This window comes from Cololabis saira, chromosome 22 (genome assembly GCF_033807715.1).
Source record: "Cololabis saira isolate AMF1-May2022 chromosome 22, fColSai1.1, whole genome shotgun sequence".
NCBI classification, from domain to species: Eukaryota; Metazoa; Chordata; class Actinopteri; order Beloniformes; family Belonidae; genus Cololabis; species Cololabis saira.
In genome coordinates, this window is record NC_084608.1 from 37,664,653 (window position 1) to 37,682,880 (window position 18,228).

At 45.8% G+C, this 18,228-nt stretch overlaps 1 protein-coding gene across 6 annotated transcripts in view; it reads left to right on the forward strand.

Moving 5' to 3' along the window:
- The window catches only part of LOC133423615 (NACHT, LRR and PYD domains-containing protein 12-like), a 112,492-nt gene that overhangs the window by 41,752 nt on the left and 52,512 nt on the right, over positions 1 to 18,228 (forward strand). For 5 of the 6 annotated variants that reach the window (XM_061713857.1, XM_061713861.1, XM_061713858.1 and 2 more), the window contains one exon: positions 3,065 to 3,241. The exons of the other annotated variant lie outside the window; for it this stretch is intronic. In XM_061713857.1, coding sequence (XP_061569841.1) covers positions 3,065 to 3,241 — 177 coding nt within the window. The remainder of the gene's footprint in view (positions 1 to 3,064; positions 3,242 to 18,228) is intronic. 6 annotated transcript variants of the gene reach the window in all.

An 18,228-nucleotide genomic window follows, 5' to 3' on the forward strand; every position in this document is an offset into this window, starting at 1 on the left:
GCACAAAGTATTCTAGGGGGCGCTGTTGAGCCATTTTGCCACGCCCATTAATGAAAACCATGAAATATCAAATTTATCGCCAGGCCTGCCTTGCATGCACAATTTGGTGACTTTTAGGGAACTATCAAATATGGAACAATCAGATGAAGGGGGGCGCGCTTTTTGCCGTCTAGCGTCGCCACGGTAACACTTTTGAAAGAGAAAAGTAATGCGCGTAGTCGCAAGATAGAGATGCACATTTTGATGTATAACACATCTGGGATCACGATACGGTTTGGGCCGTATTCATTCTCGAAGGAATGGCTCATATTGCTCCAAAATTACGCGATTAATTCAGAATGTTTAAAATGGCCGACTTCCTGTTCGGTTTCGGCCATGGCGCCATGAGACTTTTCTTTAAGTTGCAACATGATACAGGTGTGTACCGATTTTTGTTCATGTACGTCACACCGTATTCTGGTGCTTGAGGCGCAAAGTTTTTTCTGTCTGAACCAACCAGATGAAGGGTGGGCGCGCATTTTGGCGTCTAGCGTCGCCACGGTAACGCTTTTGAAAGAGAAAAGTAATGCGTGTTGTCGCAGGATGGAGACGCACATTTTGATGTATAACACACTTGGGTGCACATTACGGTTCGGGGCGCATTAACTGCCGAAGGAATGGCATAAATTGCACCAAAGTGACACGATTAATTCAAAATGGCTGACTTCCTGTTCGGTTTCGGCCATGTCGCCAAGAGACTTTTCTTTAAGTTTTGTACTGATACAGGTGTGTAGCGATTTTCGTGCATGTACGTCAAACCGTATTGTGGGAGCATATCAAATTTTTCACCAGGCCTGACTTGCATGCAAAATGTGGTGACTTTTTGGGCACGTTTAGGGGGGAAAAAAGGCCCTCCTTTCGTCAGAAGAAAAAAAGAAAGAAGGAAAGAAAAAAAAAATTCCTTACTTATACAATAGGGCCTTCGCACTGAAGGTGCTTGGGCCCTAATAATTCCTGCAAATACAATAGGGCCTTCGCACTGCAAGTGCTCAGGCCCTAATAATTCCTGCAAATACAATAGGGCCTTCGCACTGCAAGTGCTCGGGCCCTAATAATTCCTGCAAATGTCACGGCTCAGACAGGACAGAGAACCCAAATGCACAACACTTGGCAGGATCAGAGTCCAAGAGGCTTTAATCCTTGTTAACGGAGGTCAGGGGTCAAACCGGGTAGTCAGGCAGATCAGGCAAACAAAACCAAAACGGGCAGGCAAAAATCCATAAACCAAGAATCAGACAGGGTCAAAGACAGGCAGGCAGGCAGAAACAGAACAGGATATGAAGGCTGGAAAGCGAGGCAAAAACACACGACAATCTGGCAAACTAGAAGGTGGAAATGGGCCGGTATATGAGGGGAACTGCTGATGAGGGAAACCAGGTGTGGAGCTGGGTGGGGAAGCACAGGTGAAGGGAATGAGTGGATCTCTGGCTGATTAGGGTGGCAGGATCTGGAAAAACAGGGGAGTGAGTTAAACAGTAAACAAAACCTATCCTACACTGTGAAACTGTGACAGCAAATACAATAGGGCCTTCGCACTGCAAGTGCTCGGGCCCTAAAAATAAAAATTCCTACAGATACAATAGGGCCTTCGCACTGAAGGTGCTCGGGCCCTAATAAAAATTCCTACAGATACAATAGGGCCTTCGCACTGAAGGTGCTCGGGCCCTAATAAAAATTCCTACAGATACAATAGGGCCTTTGCACTGAAGGTGCTCGGGCCCTAATTAAAGCTGCAAGCAGCGATGAACGCGCCCTCGCACTCAGGCCCTCCTTTCGTCAGAAAAATAATAATAATACGAAGAATTCCTACAGATACAATAGGGCCTTCGCACTGAAGGTGCTCGGGCCCTAAATATCCAAGCCAGAAATCAGGGAGTGGTTCTGACTCAGACCTGAACAGCCACATTAAGACAGTAGTGAAGTCAGTTATCACTTAACAGCTTCCATCATGATCACAGCGGCCAAACAAACCGTAACCACAGCTGCTACACATGACGCTGGTGACGTTTCTGTCCATAATGAGACGTTCTGAAGCCTAAATGTCTGTTTCTCTCCGTTTACCACCAAATCTCCACTTTGGCCGGAGTTTTCAGGAATGATGGTTTTTGGAGACTTTGAGCTTCGTTTTGGTGTAAACGAACGGCTAAAACTCATGAAAACAGCAGCGTTGTTGCTGCGTGTAAACGAGGCCTCAGACCTGGACAGGTTGGACTGACGGCTACAGGTGGAGCGTCAAAGTGATCGTCCTGACAGGAAGTGTCTTAGATCCTCCCGTGTGGGTTTAATTCACAAATGTCCTTTAATCAAGCAGATCATTAGTTGTTCAAGCAAAGACTTTTCAAGTGCAAGCGATACAGAACCTGATGTTTAGTTTCACACAGACTTCAGAATCTGTTGAATTAGTCTGATAAATATACAGAATTCAATCATTCTTATCTTTAACTAAAAGTAAGATATTAACAGATAAACTCAGTTTTAACAGAATTATTAGATGTTTGCAAGTTAGGTCAAATTATAAATGACACATTACTAAAAGTAAAGTATTTTAATATCTTCTGCTCTCAGAAAACACGATTTTAACTCTTTATAACATACAAGGATCATTATGAAAAAAGCCTCAGGAATCCTGCATAAATGATATAAAACTGGACACATGATATAAAGTCCAGCAGTTCTCCACAGATCCATTCTGGTGTTAATAATTGTTGCTAGATCAGCTTCTGATCTCTAAACTGCTGCTTTGAACAATATTTGAACATCAACACTAATCAAAAGGATTGGTGTGTATGTTGGTGTTTTCATCTTAATCTAGTGTCAGACTTGGACCAGAAAAGCTCAGGATGTTCAGTAAAGGTGAACATGTCAGAGGAACAACCAGGAACCCACATCATGGATGTAACAAAAGTGTAAAACCTGTTTTATAAAGTCCAGATACGGTGGTGACCCACATGGACCTGATGACAAAGTTGATATTTGAAGAAACACTTCTCTGATGAGACTGGAACATGTTTTACTTTCTGTTCAGGTTGTGGAGCTGCGGTCTGTCAGAGATCAGCTGTTCTTCTCTGGGCCCAGCTCTGAAGTCCAACCCCTCCCATCTGAAACATCTGAACCTGGGTTGTAACGAGAACCTGCAGGATTCAGGAGTGAAACATCTGAGTGGTTTCCTGGAGAGTCCAGACTGCAGACTGGAGTATCTGAGGTCAGACATGTTTTAGTTGTGTGTTCAGATGAATCTGATGTGAAAGTTGTGTTGACACTAACCTGCAGACATCAGGCTGATCTTCTACTGATCCACACTGACCATTTGACTGCTCTCAGTTCTTCTTCTCGCAAGCAAGATGGCGCAGCCTATGGTCGCCTCTGTCTTTTGCTCTCTGGTTTTTTTCATCTTTTTGTTTATTTTTCCTGTTTTCTGCTGCCCTTCACGGGTCACCTTCAGCAGAGAACAATTACTTCATATTAGGAAGTCTTCTCCCGGCACATCTTGCCCAATTTTCTCCGACCCGGACAGCATTAAGGAGATTTTGGTCGGAGCAGCAGCGCTGTTTACAGGCTCTGCAGGAGACGCAGACGTGGGAAGCGCGCTGGAGCACTCATGCGGCTGAGAGAGAGAGGATTCCGAACCGCGCTCCCCTCCATTTACCTGGGAAACGTCCGATCCCTTACAAACAAAATAGATGAACTTCTTATGCTCATCACAAGGAACCGGGATTTTAGCAGATCTGCCGCCGTTTGCTTCACTGAAACCTGACTCAGTGATCTGATCCCGGACAGCGCGTTACGGCTGCCGGGGTTCCAACTCATCCGGGTGGATCGCAGCAGGGAACTCTCAGGGAAGAAAAAAGGCGGCGGGATCTGCTTCTATATTAACGAATGTTGGTGTACGGATGTCACAGTGCTAAAAGACTCTTGCAGTCCTCACTTAGAGACACGCTTTGTGAACTGTAAACCTTTTTATTCACCGCGGGAGTTTTCATCCTTTGTTCTGGTCGGCGTTTACATTCCACCCGACGCGTGTGTGGCTGAAGCCACGCAGCTGCTGGCCGACCAGATAACAGACCTGGAGAAAAAACTCCTGAATTCACTCTTTATTGTTTTGGGGGATTTTAACAAAGCAAACCTCACTCACAAACTCCCGAAATTCAGACAACACGTCACGTGCCCCACCAGGGACACGCGGACCCTGGACCATTGTTACACCGTCATAAAGAATGCATACCGCTCTGTTCCCCGCGCAGCTCTTGGACACTCGGATCACTGTCTGCTTCATCTGATCCCTACCTACAGGCAGAAACTGAAAACATCTAAGCCTGTAGTGAGGACTGTGAAGAAGTGGACAGAGGAGTCAAAGCTGAAGCTTCAGGACTGCTTCGAATGCACGGACTGGAGTGTGTTTGAAGCTGCGGCCTCAGATCTCCATGAACTGACTGACACTGTTACATCATATATCAGTTTTTGTGAGGACATGTGTGTGCAGACCAAGACCTTCTGCACATACAGTAACAGCAAGGTCTGGGTCACACAGAACCTCAGAAAACTGCGCCGAGGCAAGGAGGATGCCTACAGGAGCAGCGACCGAGCCCTGTTCAGGCAGGCCAAGAACACACTAACGAGAGAGATCAGGAAAGCGAAGCGATCCTACGGCGAACGGCTGCAGAATCGCCTCTCTGCCAACCCTGACCCCTCGTCTGTGTGGAGAGGCCTGCAGAACATCACTGGGTTCAAAAGAACAGCTTCACGCCCTGCAGGTAACCGCAAACTTGCCAACCAGCTCAACAGCTTTTACTGCTGATACGATGATGACCAGGCCAACAGCTCACCATCATCACCATCATCACCATCATCATCATCATCATCATCATCATCATCATCATCATCATCATCATCATCATCATCATCATCATCACCATCATCATCATCATCATCACCATCATCATCATCATCATCATCACCATCATCATCATCATCATCATCATCATCATCACCATCATCATCATCATCATCATCATCATCATCATCATCATCACCATCATCATCATCATCATCATCATCATCATCATCATTTCATCATTCTCTGGCATCACCGAGGATAATGCCGAGCCTGAAAAAACTGTGAGACACTTTCTGTCCAGCAAGCTCAAAATGTCTCCTGAAGTAGTTAGGGACATAACCTTCTCTAGGGTTCACAGACTGGGCAGACCGGAAGAAGGAACATGCAGACCAATAATAGCTCGCTTTGAGCACTACAAATTGGTGAAGGGAATTGGTGAAGAGCAATGGCAAGGAGCTGAAGGGGTCCTCTTTTTGGGTAAATGAACATTTCCCCAAGGAGATCAATGACAGGAGAAAGAAACTGTATCCGATCATGAAGGAAAACAGGGATCTGGATCACAAAGTGGCCTTGTCAGTCGATAAGCTGTACATAAACGGACAACTGTACAGAGACTCGGAGGTGACCCCCTGGCTCTTTTGAGTCAGTGTTTGTTTTTTGTTTCATTTTTGTTTTTGTTTTTAGTTCATTGCTATGACTACATCCAATACTTATATGCCTGGCTGCATTAAACTGGGCTTGCCCAAGGGCATGGTTCTAGCTCATGTAAATGTATGCAGTCTGCGTAATAAGTATCATGATGTAGAGCGTATTATCAGAGAGAACTGTATCAACATCATTGCTATTTCTGAGACCCACCTTGATGATTCCTTCTCTGATTCAAGTGTAACTATTGATGGGTTTTCTATTTTCAGAAAAGATAGAGATAGGTTTGGAGGTGGAGTGGCTCTTTATGTCCAAGATAATTTACCTGCCAAAATACGTAATGATCTGATGAGGGAAGACTTAGAAATTATTTGTGTGCAAGTCCATTTGCCTTATTTAAAACCAATACTGGTATGTTGTTTCTACAGGCCCCCTAGTGCCGATGCTATGTATATGCAGGGGTTGTGTGAGATGTTTGACAAGATAGCAGATGAAAATAGAGAAATTTACCTATTAGGTGATATGAATGTTTGCTGGCTGGTACAGTCATGTCCAAACAGAAATAAGTTGGTCTCTATATTAAATGCTTGTAATTTGTCTCAAATCATCCCTTGTCCCACAAGAATAAGTCTGGGTAGTGATGGTGTTATCTCTGGTACATGCATTGACCATATTTATACAAATGCTTCTGAACAATGTTCTAAGGCCATTTCGGTTCCTGTAGGTTTTAGTGACCACAATATAATTGCTGTCACTAGATATACAAAAGTGCCAAAACCTAAAGCTAAAATCATTTTGACACGGTCCTACAAGAGATTTAATGAAAATACATTTATTGATGAAATATCGAGGGTAAATTGGAATATGGTGTGCAATGTAGCCGACCCTGAAGCTGCACTGGATTTATTCATGTCTTTATTTATGAATGTTGTAAACAAATATGCTCCTCTAAAAAAGTTTATGGTCAAAAACAGGTCTGCCCCATGGCTTGATCAAAATCTTAGGTCTCTAATGACTGAAAGAGACATGGCCAAAAAGTTATCAGTGAGTTCAGGATCCATTGATGACAGGCAAAAATACTGTTTGCTACGTAATAAGGCAACAAAACTAAATTAAAGCTGCAAGCAGCGATGAACGGGCCCTCGCACTCACGCCAACCGCCCCCCATAAGCATATCAGAAAAGACACCACCCACAACTTCCTATGTCAAACCATTCAAAAGTTATAGCAGAAAAAAGGGACAACCCATCAGAAGAAGGGGCGGGGCTAATTCAGGCCAATGAAGGTCAAGGACTCCATACAGAATCTGATGACACCACCCACGACTCTCTATGTCAAACCATTCCAAAGTTATAGCAGAAAATCGGGACAACCAATCAGAAGAAGGGGCGGGGCTAATTAAGGCCAACGAAGCTTAAGGACTCATTACAGAGTCCCATGACACCACCCACGACTTCCTATGTCAAACCATTCAAAAGTTATAGCAGAAAATAGGGACAACCAATCAGAAGAAGGGGCGGGGCTAATTTAAGCCAATGAAGGTCAAGGGCTCCATAAAGAATCTGATGACACCACCCACGACTCTCTATGTCAAACCATTCCAAAGTTATAGCAGAAAATCGGGACAACCAATCAGAAGAAGGGGCGGGGCTAATTAAGGCTAACGAAGCTTAAGGACTTATTACAGAGTCCCATGACACCACCCACGACTTCCTATTTCAAACAATTAAAATGTTATAGCAGAAAAAAGGGACAACCAATGACAAGAAGGGGCGGGGCTAATTCAGGCCAATGAAGGTCAAGGACTCCATACAGAATCTTATGACACCACCCAGGACTCTCTATGTCAAACCATTCCAAAGTTATAGCAGAAAAAAGGGACAACCAATCAGAAGAAGGGGCGGGGCTAATTAAGGCCAACGAAGCTTAAGGACTCATTACAGAGTCCCATGACACCACCCACAACTCTCTATGTCAAACCATTCAAAATTTATGGCAGAGAAAAGTATTCTAGGGGGCGCTGTTGAGCCGTTAGGCCACACCCATTAATGCAAACCATGAAATATCAAATGTATCGCCATGTCTGGCTTGCATGCAAAATTTGGTGACTTTTGGAGAACTATCAAATATGGACCAATCACATGAAGGGGGGGCGCGCCTTTTGGCGTCTAGCGTCGCCACGGTCACACTTTTGAAAGAGAAAAGTAATGCGTGGTGTCGCAGGATGTAGACGCACATTTTGATGTATAACACACCTGGGGGCACGTTACGGTTCGGGCTGAATTAACTGCCGAAGGAATGGCATAAATTTCGCCAAAATGACACAATGTATTCAAAATGGCCGACTTCCTGTTCGGTTTCGGCCATGGCTCCAAGAGACTTTTCTTTAAGTTGTGCCATGATACAGGTGTGTAGCGATTTTCGTGCATGTACGTCAAACCGTATTGTGGGGCTTGAGGCACAAAGTTTTCCGGGGGGCGCTGTTGAACCATTTTGCCACGCCCATTAATGCAAACCATGAAATATCAAATTTACCGCCAGGCCTGGCTTGCGTGCCAAATTTGGTGCCTTTTGGGGAACTATCAAAGATGGACCAATCAGATGAAGGGGGGGTGCGCTTGTTGGCGTCTAGCGTCGCCACGGTAACACTTTTGAAAGAGAAAAGTAATGCGTGTAGTCGCAGGATGGAGACGCACATTTTGATGTATAACACATCTGGGTTCACGATACGGTTCGGGCCGTATTAATTCTCGAAGGAATGGCATATATTGCTCCAAAATTACGCGATTAATTCAGAATGTTCATAATGGGCGACTTCCTGTTCGGTTTCGGCCATGGCGCCAAGAGACTTTTCTTTAAGTTGCGACATGAACCAGGTGTGTAGCGATTTTCGTTCATGTACGTCAAACCGTATTGTGGGGCTTGAGGCGCAAAGTTTTTTCTGTCTGAACCAATCAGATGAAGGGTGGGCGCGCTTTTCGGCGTCTAGCGTCGCCACGGTAACGCTTTTGAAAGAGAAAAGTAATGCGTGGTGTCGGAGGATGGAGACGCACATTTTGATGTATAACACACTTGGGGGCACGTTACGGTTCGGGCTGTATTAACTGCCGAAGGAATGGCATAAATTTCGCCAAAATGACACGATTAATTCAAAATGGCCGACTTCCTGTTCGGTTTCTCGACATGACACCCAGAGACTTTTCTTTAAGTTGGGCCATGATACAGGTGTGTACTGATTTTCGTGCATGTACGACAAACTGCATTGTGGGGCTTGAGGCACAAAGTTTTCAAGGGGGCGCTGTTGAGCCATTTCGCCACGCCCATTAATGTAAACCATTAAATATCAAATTTTTCGCCAGGCCTGACTTGCATGCAAAATTTGGTGACTTTTTGGGCACGTTTAGGGGGGCAAAAAGGCCTTCCTTTTGTCAGAACAATAATAAGAAGAAGAAGAATAATTCCTACAGATACAATAGGGCCTTCGCACTGCAAGTGCTCGGGCCCTAATAAGGTTAAAAAAAGAGAGTATTATAAACAAAGGTTATATGATGCAAGATATGATACCAAGCAAATATGGAACGTTCTAAATGAAATCATGGGACGCAAGTCAACTGTGTGCACACCATTAGTGGAATCACATGGACTTGTTCTTACTAAACCAGGTGATATTGCAAATCACTTTAATGATTATTATGTGGATAAAGTATCTAAATTGAGGCAGGCTATGAATATGTCAGACAACTCAGCATCAAATGACTGTATAAAGAATCTTATAATGAAAGATAAAGGTTGTGTCTTTGAATTTCATCAGGTTGATGCCAGTGAGGTTGAGCGGCTTCTCCTCTCACTTCCTGACAGTAAATTAGCAGGCTTAGACAACCTAGATAGCAAACTGCTTAGAATGACTGCTGGTATCATAGCATCTCCTATCTGCTATATTTTTAATAGGTGTTTGGATGTGGGCCTATGTCCAAAGATTTGGAAGGAGGCCAAGGTAATTCCTCCACCTAAGGATACTAAATCTGCTTTCAATGAGGGGAATTCTAGACCTATAAGTATTTTACCTATTTTGAGCAAAATGATGGAAAAGTTGGTGCATGAACAAATTCAGTCTTATTTTGTGTCAAACATGCTTGCAACAGACTCTCAGCATGCCAACAGAGCTGGCCATTCTACTTCAACCGCTTTAATTCAAATGACTGATGACTGGCTTAAAGCTATGGACAACTCTATGATGGTGGGAGTTGTACTATTAGATTTCAGTGCCGCATTTGATGTTCTTGATAATTCTCTATTGATTGACAAACTTAAATGTTATGGTTTTAGTGACTCTGCTTTAAAGTGGATAAAAAGTTATTTGTCTTTCAGATCACAGAAGGTTTATCTAAATGGCAGTCTGTCCAGTAGCAGACGTTTAGAGTGCGGCGTGCCACAAGGGAGCTGCCTGGGGCCTTTGCTCTTTTCATTATTTACAAACGACCTGTCTTGGGCTACTAAAGATGCCACTACAGTACTTTATGCCGATGATTCTACTTTATATTACGCTGCACCGTCATGCAAAATACTTTATGAGGTCTTGAGTAGAGAGCTAAAAGTGGTGCATGACTGGGTAGTATGCAATAGACTTGCCCTTAACATTTCCAAGACCAAATGTATGGTGCTGGGTACAAGGCATAGGCTAGTTAACAGGCCTATGCTTGCTTTAAAGTTGAGTAATTCGCCAGTTAAACAAGTTGAAAATACAAAACTCCTTGGAGTGATGATAGACTGTGCTCTGTCTTGGTCAAACCATATTAATTATATTGTGTCAAAAATGGGCAGAGCAATTGGTATAGCCAGGAAAGGTGTTGCTTGTGTTGCCCAACCACTTTTATGTCAGATTGTTCAGAGTCTTGTTCTATGTCATCTTGACTATTGCTCCACTGTGTGGTCATCTGCTGCTAGTGATGACCTGAGGAAGCTCCAGGTTGTCCAGAACAGGGCAGCACGGTTAGTTCTCGGCTGCTCACCTAGGTCTAATGTGAGCCACATGCATGCCAGCCTTTCTTGGCTTACAGTAGATAAAAGGTTGTGTTTTAATAAGCTTGTACTGTTCAGGTCAGTCATAATCTGTAAAAGTCCTGTTTTTATTTATAGTCAAATAGTTTATAGCAATACTGTGCATGATCACAACACTAGAGGTTCCAGTAATGGACATCTTGTACTACCAGGTCCAAAGACAAATGCTTTAAAGAGAACTTTCATATATCGATCATTGGCTCTTTGGAATAACCTGCCCCAAAACCTCTGCAATACCCTTTTCAGTAAACTTACTTTTAAAAAGAAGTTAAAATTGTATTTGTCACTGTAAGGTTTTTTTTTTTTTTGTATTTTGTTTTTGTTTTTTGTTTACCATGCTTTTTTAACAACTCCCATCATGTAACTTGTTTTTAAATTGTAAGGTTTTTTGGTACTGAATACTGATATTAATTAATGTTGTATTTGTAAATCTATTTTGTATGTCTTTTATGTGGACCCCAGGAAGACTAGCTGGTCGCTACGGCGCCAGCTAATGGGGATCCCTAATAAAATCAAATCAAATCATCATCATCATCATCATCATCATCATCATCATCATCATCATCATTCAATTCAATTTCAATTCAATTTTATTTATATAGCGTCTAATACAACAGAGTTGTCTCTAGACGCTTTCCAGAGACCCATACCCAGAACATGACCCCCGAGCAATTATTACATAAACAATGGCAGGTAAAAACTCCCCTAGTGGGAGAAAAACCTTAAGCCAAACAGTGGCAAGGAAAAACTCCCCTTTAGGAGGGAAGAAACCTTGAGCAGGACCAGGCTCATAAGGGGGGACCCTCCTGCCGAGGGCCAGACTGGTGGGTCAGGGACGTCAGCAGCACAGCAGGCAGGTGGAAGCAGCAGCGGGATGACCAGGGGTGGGGACCGCAGGCCAGCACGCAGCTCCCGAAGCTCCGGCCCAATCAGCAAGTCCCAGGTTGGGGTGCAGGGTCAGGAAAAGACTTGTGCTCCGTAATGCAAGCTACAAGCCACCCACGGCCACCTGCAGGACAAAAGAGAGAAAAGGGAGGAGAAGGGGGGGCCAGCAACGGGATGACCAGGGGTGGGGACCGCAGGCCAGCACGCAGCTCCCGAAGCTCCGGCCCAATCATCAAGTCCCAGGTTGGGGTGCAGGGTCGGGGAAAGGTTGAGAAGGGGCAGGGCCAGGGAGAGGAGTCTTGAGGGACGAACATTCTCCCCCGCCCAAAAGGGGCCGTTACCCTGCCCCCCTCACTCCCACACTGCAGGTTCCGGTGTCCGGCAAAGGATGCTGCAACATGGACAAAAGAGAGAAAAGGGAGGAGAAGGGGGGGCCAGCACAAGAAACTACAGGAGCGACTCTGACACACTAGAGTTTACACTACCTAGAGATTTACCAACACCAGCTAGAGGTTTACTAAACACTAACTATAGGCTTTACTAAACAGAAATGTTTTAAGTTTAGTTTTAAAGGTGGAGGTGGTGTCAGCCTCCTTATCATCGTCATCATCATCATCATCATCATCATCATCATCATCATCATCATCATCATCATCATCATCATCCCCCTCCCCCCCTGTGGCTACACCTCCACCATCCCCCTCCTCCCCCCCCACTGCCCACCTTTTCACACCTCACCTCAGCCAACCCCCCCCCCCACCTCTGTCTACCCCCCTCCCCCCACCCGACACCCTGCCTGCACTTCAGATCTGTGAGGAAGACGTGTGTCGGGTGTTCAAAAGGCAGAAGATCAAGAAGGCTCCAGGCCCGGACGGCGTGTCCCCTTCCTGCCTGAGAGCCTGCGCTGAGCAGCTGCTCCCACCTTCACACGGATCTTCAACCGGTCCCTGGAGCTGTGTGAGGTCCCTGGAGCTGTGTGAGGTCCCTGGAGCTGTGTGAGGTCCCTCATGCCTCAAACGCTCCACCATCATCCCAGTCCCGAAGAAACCCACCATCACAGGTCTAAATGACTACAGACCCGTCGCCCTGACGTCTGTGGTCATGAAGACCTTTGAGCGGCTGGTGTTGAGCCACCTGAAGGTGCTGCTGGTGTTGACCCACCTGAAGGACACCACAGGCTCCTTTTGGTGTTGAGCCACCTGAAGGACACCACAGGCTCCTTTTGGTGTTGAGCCACCTGAAGGACACCACAGGCTCCTTTTGGTGTTGAGCCACTTGAAGGACATCACAGGCTCCTTTTGGTGTTGAGCCACCTGAAGGACATCACAGGCTCCTTTTGGTGTTGAGCCACCTGAAGGACATCACAGGCTCCTGCTGGTGTTGAGCCACCTGAAGGACACCACAGGCTCCTTTTGGTGTTGAGCCACTTGAAGGACACCACAGGCTCCTTTTGGTGTTGAGCCACTTGAAGGACACCACAGGCTCCTGCTGGTGCTGACCCACCTGAAGGACACCACAGGCTCCTTTTGGTGTTGAGCCACTTGAAGGACACCACAGGCTCCTTTTGGTGTTGAGCCACTTGAAGGACACCACAGGCTCCTTTTGGTGTTGAGCCACTTGAAGGACACCACAGGCTCCTGCTGGTGCTGACCCACCTGAAGGACATCACAGGCTCCTGCTGGTGTTGAGCCACCTGAAGGACACCACAGGCTCCCTGCTCGACCCCCTGCAGTTTACCTACCGGGCAAACAGGTCGGTGGATGATGCAATCAACATAGGACTGCATCACATCCTGCGTCATCTCGACACCCCAGGGACTTACGCAAGGATCCTGTTTGTGGACTTCAGCTCGGCGTTCAACACGATCGCACCCGCAATCCTCCACCAGAAGCTCACCCAGCTCACCGTGCCTGCCCCCACCTGTCAGTGGATCAGCAGCCTCCTGAGTGACAGGAGGCAGCAGGTGAAGCTGGGGGGCATCACATCCAGCACCCGCACCATCAGCACTGGCCCCCCCAGGGGTGGGGGGGGGAGCATCACATCCAGCACCATCAGCACTGGCCCCCCCAGGGGTGGGGGGGAGCATCACATCCAGCACCCGCACCATCAGCACTGGCGCCCCCCAGGGGTGCGTCCTCTCACCACTGCTCTTCTCCCTCTACACCAACGACTGCACCTCAGGGGACTCGTCTGTGAAACTCCTGAAGTACGCGGACGACACCACTGTCATCGGCCTGATCCGGGAAGGTGACGAGTCCGCGTACAGACGGGAGGTGGATCAGCTGGTCCCCTGGTGCGGTCGGAACCACCTGGAGCTGAACCCGCTCAAGACTGTGGAGATGACAGTGGACTTCAGGAAAAACCCACCGCCACTCCCCCCCCCTCACCATCCTCAACAGCACCGTCTCCTCCACAGACACCTTCAGGTTCCTGGGGTCCACCATCTCCCGGGACCTGAAGTGGTCCACCCACATCAACTCCATCAGGAAGAAGGCGCAGCAGAGGTTGTACTTCCTGCGGCAGCTCAGGAAGTTTAACCTGCCACAGCAGCTGCTGATCACCTTTTACTCTGCCATCATACAGTCTGTTCTCTGCTCTTCCATCACTGTCTGGTTTGGATCAGCCACCAAACTGGACAGGCACAGACTGCAACGGACAATCAGGACTGCAGAGAGGATAGTTGGGACTAACCTCCCATCTATCGACGACCTGTACCGGTCCAGGACCAGGAAACGGGGAGGGCGAATCTCTGCAGACCCCTCACACCCGGGACACCGCCTGTTCCAACTCCTCCCCTCTGGACGGCGCTACAGAGCTCTGTGCGCCAGAACTTCAAGACACAGGGACAGTTTATTCCCGCAAGCAGTTGCTCTGATGAACTCTCACAAATAACAGTCTCAGAGTAACCAAACACATGCAAAAAAAATAAATAAATCCTCTAGCACCCTCTTTAATAATCATGTCTGCCTCACTCTGCTGCAACTCTCACTTTGTACTCACTACCTAAAACTGCTGCACCTTTAAAATGTTTATACTGTACATAGAAATATCACATCTGTTTATTGTTTATTTGTTTATTGTTTACTTCTTTCTTAATAACAAAGAGCGAAATTACCGGAGTCAAATTCCTTGTTGGACAATGTTCGAACCTGGCCAATAAAGCTGATTCTGATTCTGATTCTGATTCTCTGCTTTAGTTTCATCTTAAACTTCCTCTTCTGATTTATTACATAAAACTAAACATGTGAATGTGTCAGACAGGAACAAATGAAGAACCAGAGATGTGTCTGAACCTGGAATAAAACATCTTCACAAACGTGAATTAACTTTACAGCTAATACGTTCAGAAATGTCATCCAGATGTTAATAAACTGAGAGAGTCTGACAGACAATAGTGGACAGACTGAATGTGTAGTCGTCCAATATATGAGTTATAGAGCTCATTTACTAAATAACTTCTTACTGTGGATGAAATCAGTCAAACCAACGTTGGCTTCCTTTGAATAACATTAAATTTCATTTTAACAAATACAAGTTTACGGGGGGCGCTAGAGCGCACGCTATGGTGTAGACGCACTTTCTCAGAGCTCCCACCCGATACATCAAGATTCAAGCAACATAACATTTCTGTGCTGCTTGTACCCGCTAGAATATCAAGCATCACGCTTGTTTACCGTCTGTACACTTATGCCTGTCAAGAAGAAGCAAAAACAGCAGCCTAACGCCATGGAAACACCCTCTGCAACCCCAGCCGGTGTGGCTAATGCTAATGCTAGCAGCGTGAGCGTGAGTAATGACGACGCTCCAGAGCTAGCTCCGCTAGCGGCTACAGCTAACACCGAGGCATCCGTCATCCTCGCGGCTATAAACGACATGAGTAAAAGGATGGAGGACCGATTTAATAACTTGGAGGTGTCCTTGCAAGCTACCCAGGCCACCTTGACCGAACACGATGCTCGGATTTCTACTGTGGAGGCGGCCAGCAGTGACCATGACATCCGGCTGACCGGGCTGGAACAGCAATGGCTGCGGCTGGAGGCCAGTCACAAATCGCTCCAAGAAAAGATTATCGACCTCGAAGCGCGCTCCAGACGCCAGAATATAAAAGTGGTGGGCCTGCCAGAACGAGCTGAGGGTAAAAACCCAGTGGACTTTTTTGCCACTTTTCTGCGCAATTTGCTGGGCGCTGCTCACTTCCCCTCCCCGATAGAGGTGGACAGAGCGCACAGACTGGGACAGCCACCTGACGCCGCGGCGCGTCCCCGTGTCATGATAGCCAGGATCCACAGCTTTCGGGTGAAGGAGAAGGTACTGCGGCTGGCGCGGGAGAACTCCCCTCTTACCTACAACGGGACACGGATCCACATATATCCCGATTACCCGGCGGAGATCATGAAGCGGCGCCAGCCATTCGAGGAGGTGAGGAGAAAATTCAACAGCGCTGGGATGCGCACCGGATTCCTCTATCCTGCACGGCTCCGAGTCACCAAAGGTACCGACGTCGACAGGATCTTCAACACCCCAAAAGACGCAGATCGGTTCCTGCTCAACTACCGGGCTTCTGAGGAGGGGTGATGTCCCTGCGCTGTCTGTCGGATTTGACCCGGCGGCTGTATCCTGCTGTATCCAGATGTGGCACAAACCCGCAGTTATAGGGTAATGTTAAAACCCTGGACTATTGTTAAAAATATATATATATATTTGTTTATTCCCAGGGTGCCTTATTCTCACCAGTTCATTTTGCTAAGTGCCTGGCTCTTTTATTTTTAATATTGAGTAACACTAAGTGCCAGATGCGCTCTGTTTTGGTTGTTTTATGGACTTAATTTGCTTCATATCTTCTTACAACAACACCTGGGTTTTTTTTTTCCTCTCTAATTTTTGTCACAGAAATGTTTCAAGTTTTTTTTTTTTTTTGTTTTTTTTTTTTTTTTTCGTTTCTCCTGATATCGGGTGGGACCGCTGCTTTTAAGTCAGCTGACTTGCAGTATTACTGGTTAGGTGTTAACTAGTATAGGACCCCTGTAGGGCATGTTAGGGTATTTCCTCTGGCTTTGTTTTGGAAAGTGGGAGCTTGGGGTGGGGAAATGTAAGTCCACTTCATGTGTTTTCCTCAGTGTTTTTGCTTTTTTTTTTATTTGGGGCAATTTTCCATGTTACTGTAAATATAACATTGTTTTCACTTATTCATGATTCCTAGAGGTAAAGATGAGGGTATCAACTTGGTCAGCTGGAATGTTCGTGGTTTAGGTCATTCAATTAAGCGTGCTAAGGTTTTTGCACACCTTAACTCTCTCGCTGCCGACGTGTCATTCCTTCAAGAGACTCATATTAGACCATCTGAACAGAAGCGTCTGCGCTGCAGCTGGGCAGACCAAATATTTCAATCTACGTTCTCAAGCAAAGCTCGCGGCGTTGCGATCATTATTCGTAAAAAAATACCTTTTAAACACATTTCAACAGTATGTGACCCGAATAGTCGTTACATTATTGTAACAGGCCGTCTTCATTCTATTCATGTAACGCCGTTGAACATCTACGGGCCAAACGTTGATGATGCGGCATTTTTCAGAAAAACGTTTGAGAAGTTACCTGACCTTTCAAACACAAATTTAATAGTTGCTGGGGACCACAACGTAATACTTGACCTCCATCTTGACAGGTCAGCTAGCAAAATATGTAACCCCTCTAATGCATCCACGGTCCTGAACAATCTTATCACCTCCACTAATCTGGTCGATATATGGCGGCTTCAACACCCGACAGACAGAGAATATTCTTTTTTTTCTAATAAACACAAGTCATATTCCCGTATAGATTTTTTTTTACTGGATGCGAAAATCATACCAAATGTTACAAATACCAAATACCATAATATTTTGATCTCGGATCATGCCCCGGCCTCCATTACTCTCAATTTTAAAAAAACTGGACAGCGCCCCTTGTGGCGTCTCCGCCCATCCTTGTTAGCGGATGAAAATTTTTGTAAACAAATGTCAGTAAAGATCACAGAATACCTTGAGAATAATGACACCTCAGACATTTCTGATTCCACCCTGTGGGAAACATTCAAAGCTGTCATGAGAGGCCATATTATCGCATATGAGGCGGCTTTGAAGAAGTCAAACAAGACGCTGTTAGACAAAATTGACTCCAAGATCACACAATTAGAACCTTTATATAGAAGCACAGGCGACTCTCAAACATTGAATAACATTCTCAAACTTAAATATGAATATAATACGATCTTATCACGTCAGGTTTGCGACCAGCTCCTGCGACTTAGGAGACAATATTTCGAGCTTGGGGACAAACCTCACACACTTTTAGCTCGCCAGCTCAGGGGGCAACAGGCCAATAGGGCTATCCACAAAATAAAATCTCGCTCTGGAGTAATCTTAACAGACCCTAAGCTGATAAACTCTCGCTTCAGAGAATATTATGAGGAGCTTTATAGATCCAAGGCTACAGGTGATGTGGATAACTGGTTAAAGGACCTAAACATACCAAATCTAGACGACACCTCTCGGGAGGCCCTTAATGCAGAACTATCTCCGGAGGAAATACTAGATTCTATCAGATCAATGCAGAATGGGAAGAGTTCGGGACCAGATGGTTTTGGCGTTGAATTTTATAAGAAATTTGCAAATCAGATAACTCCAATATTACACAGGATGTTTTCCCACTCAATGGATTCTGAAAGACTTCCTCCAACCTTGGATGATGCTAACATTTCGCTTTTGTTGAAGCAGGACAGGGATGAAACC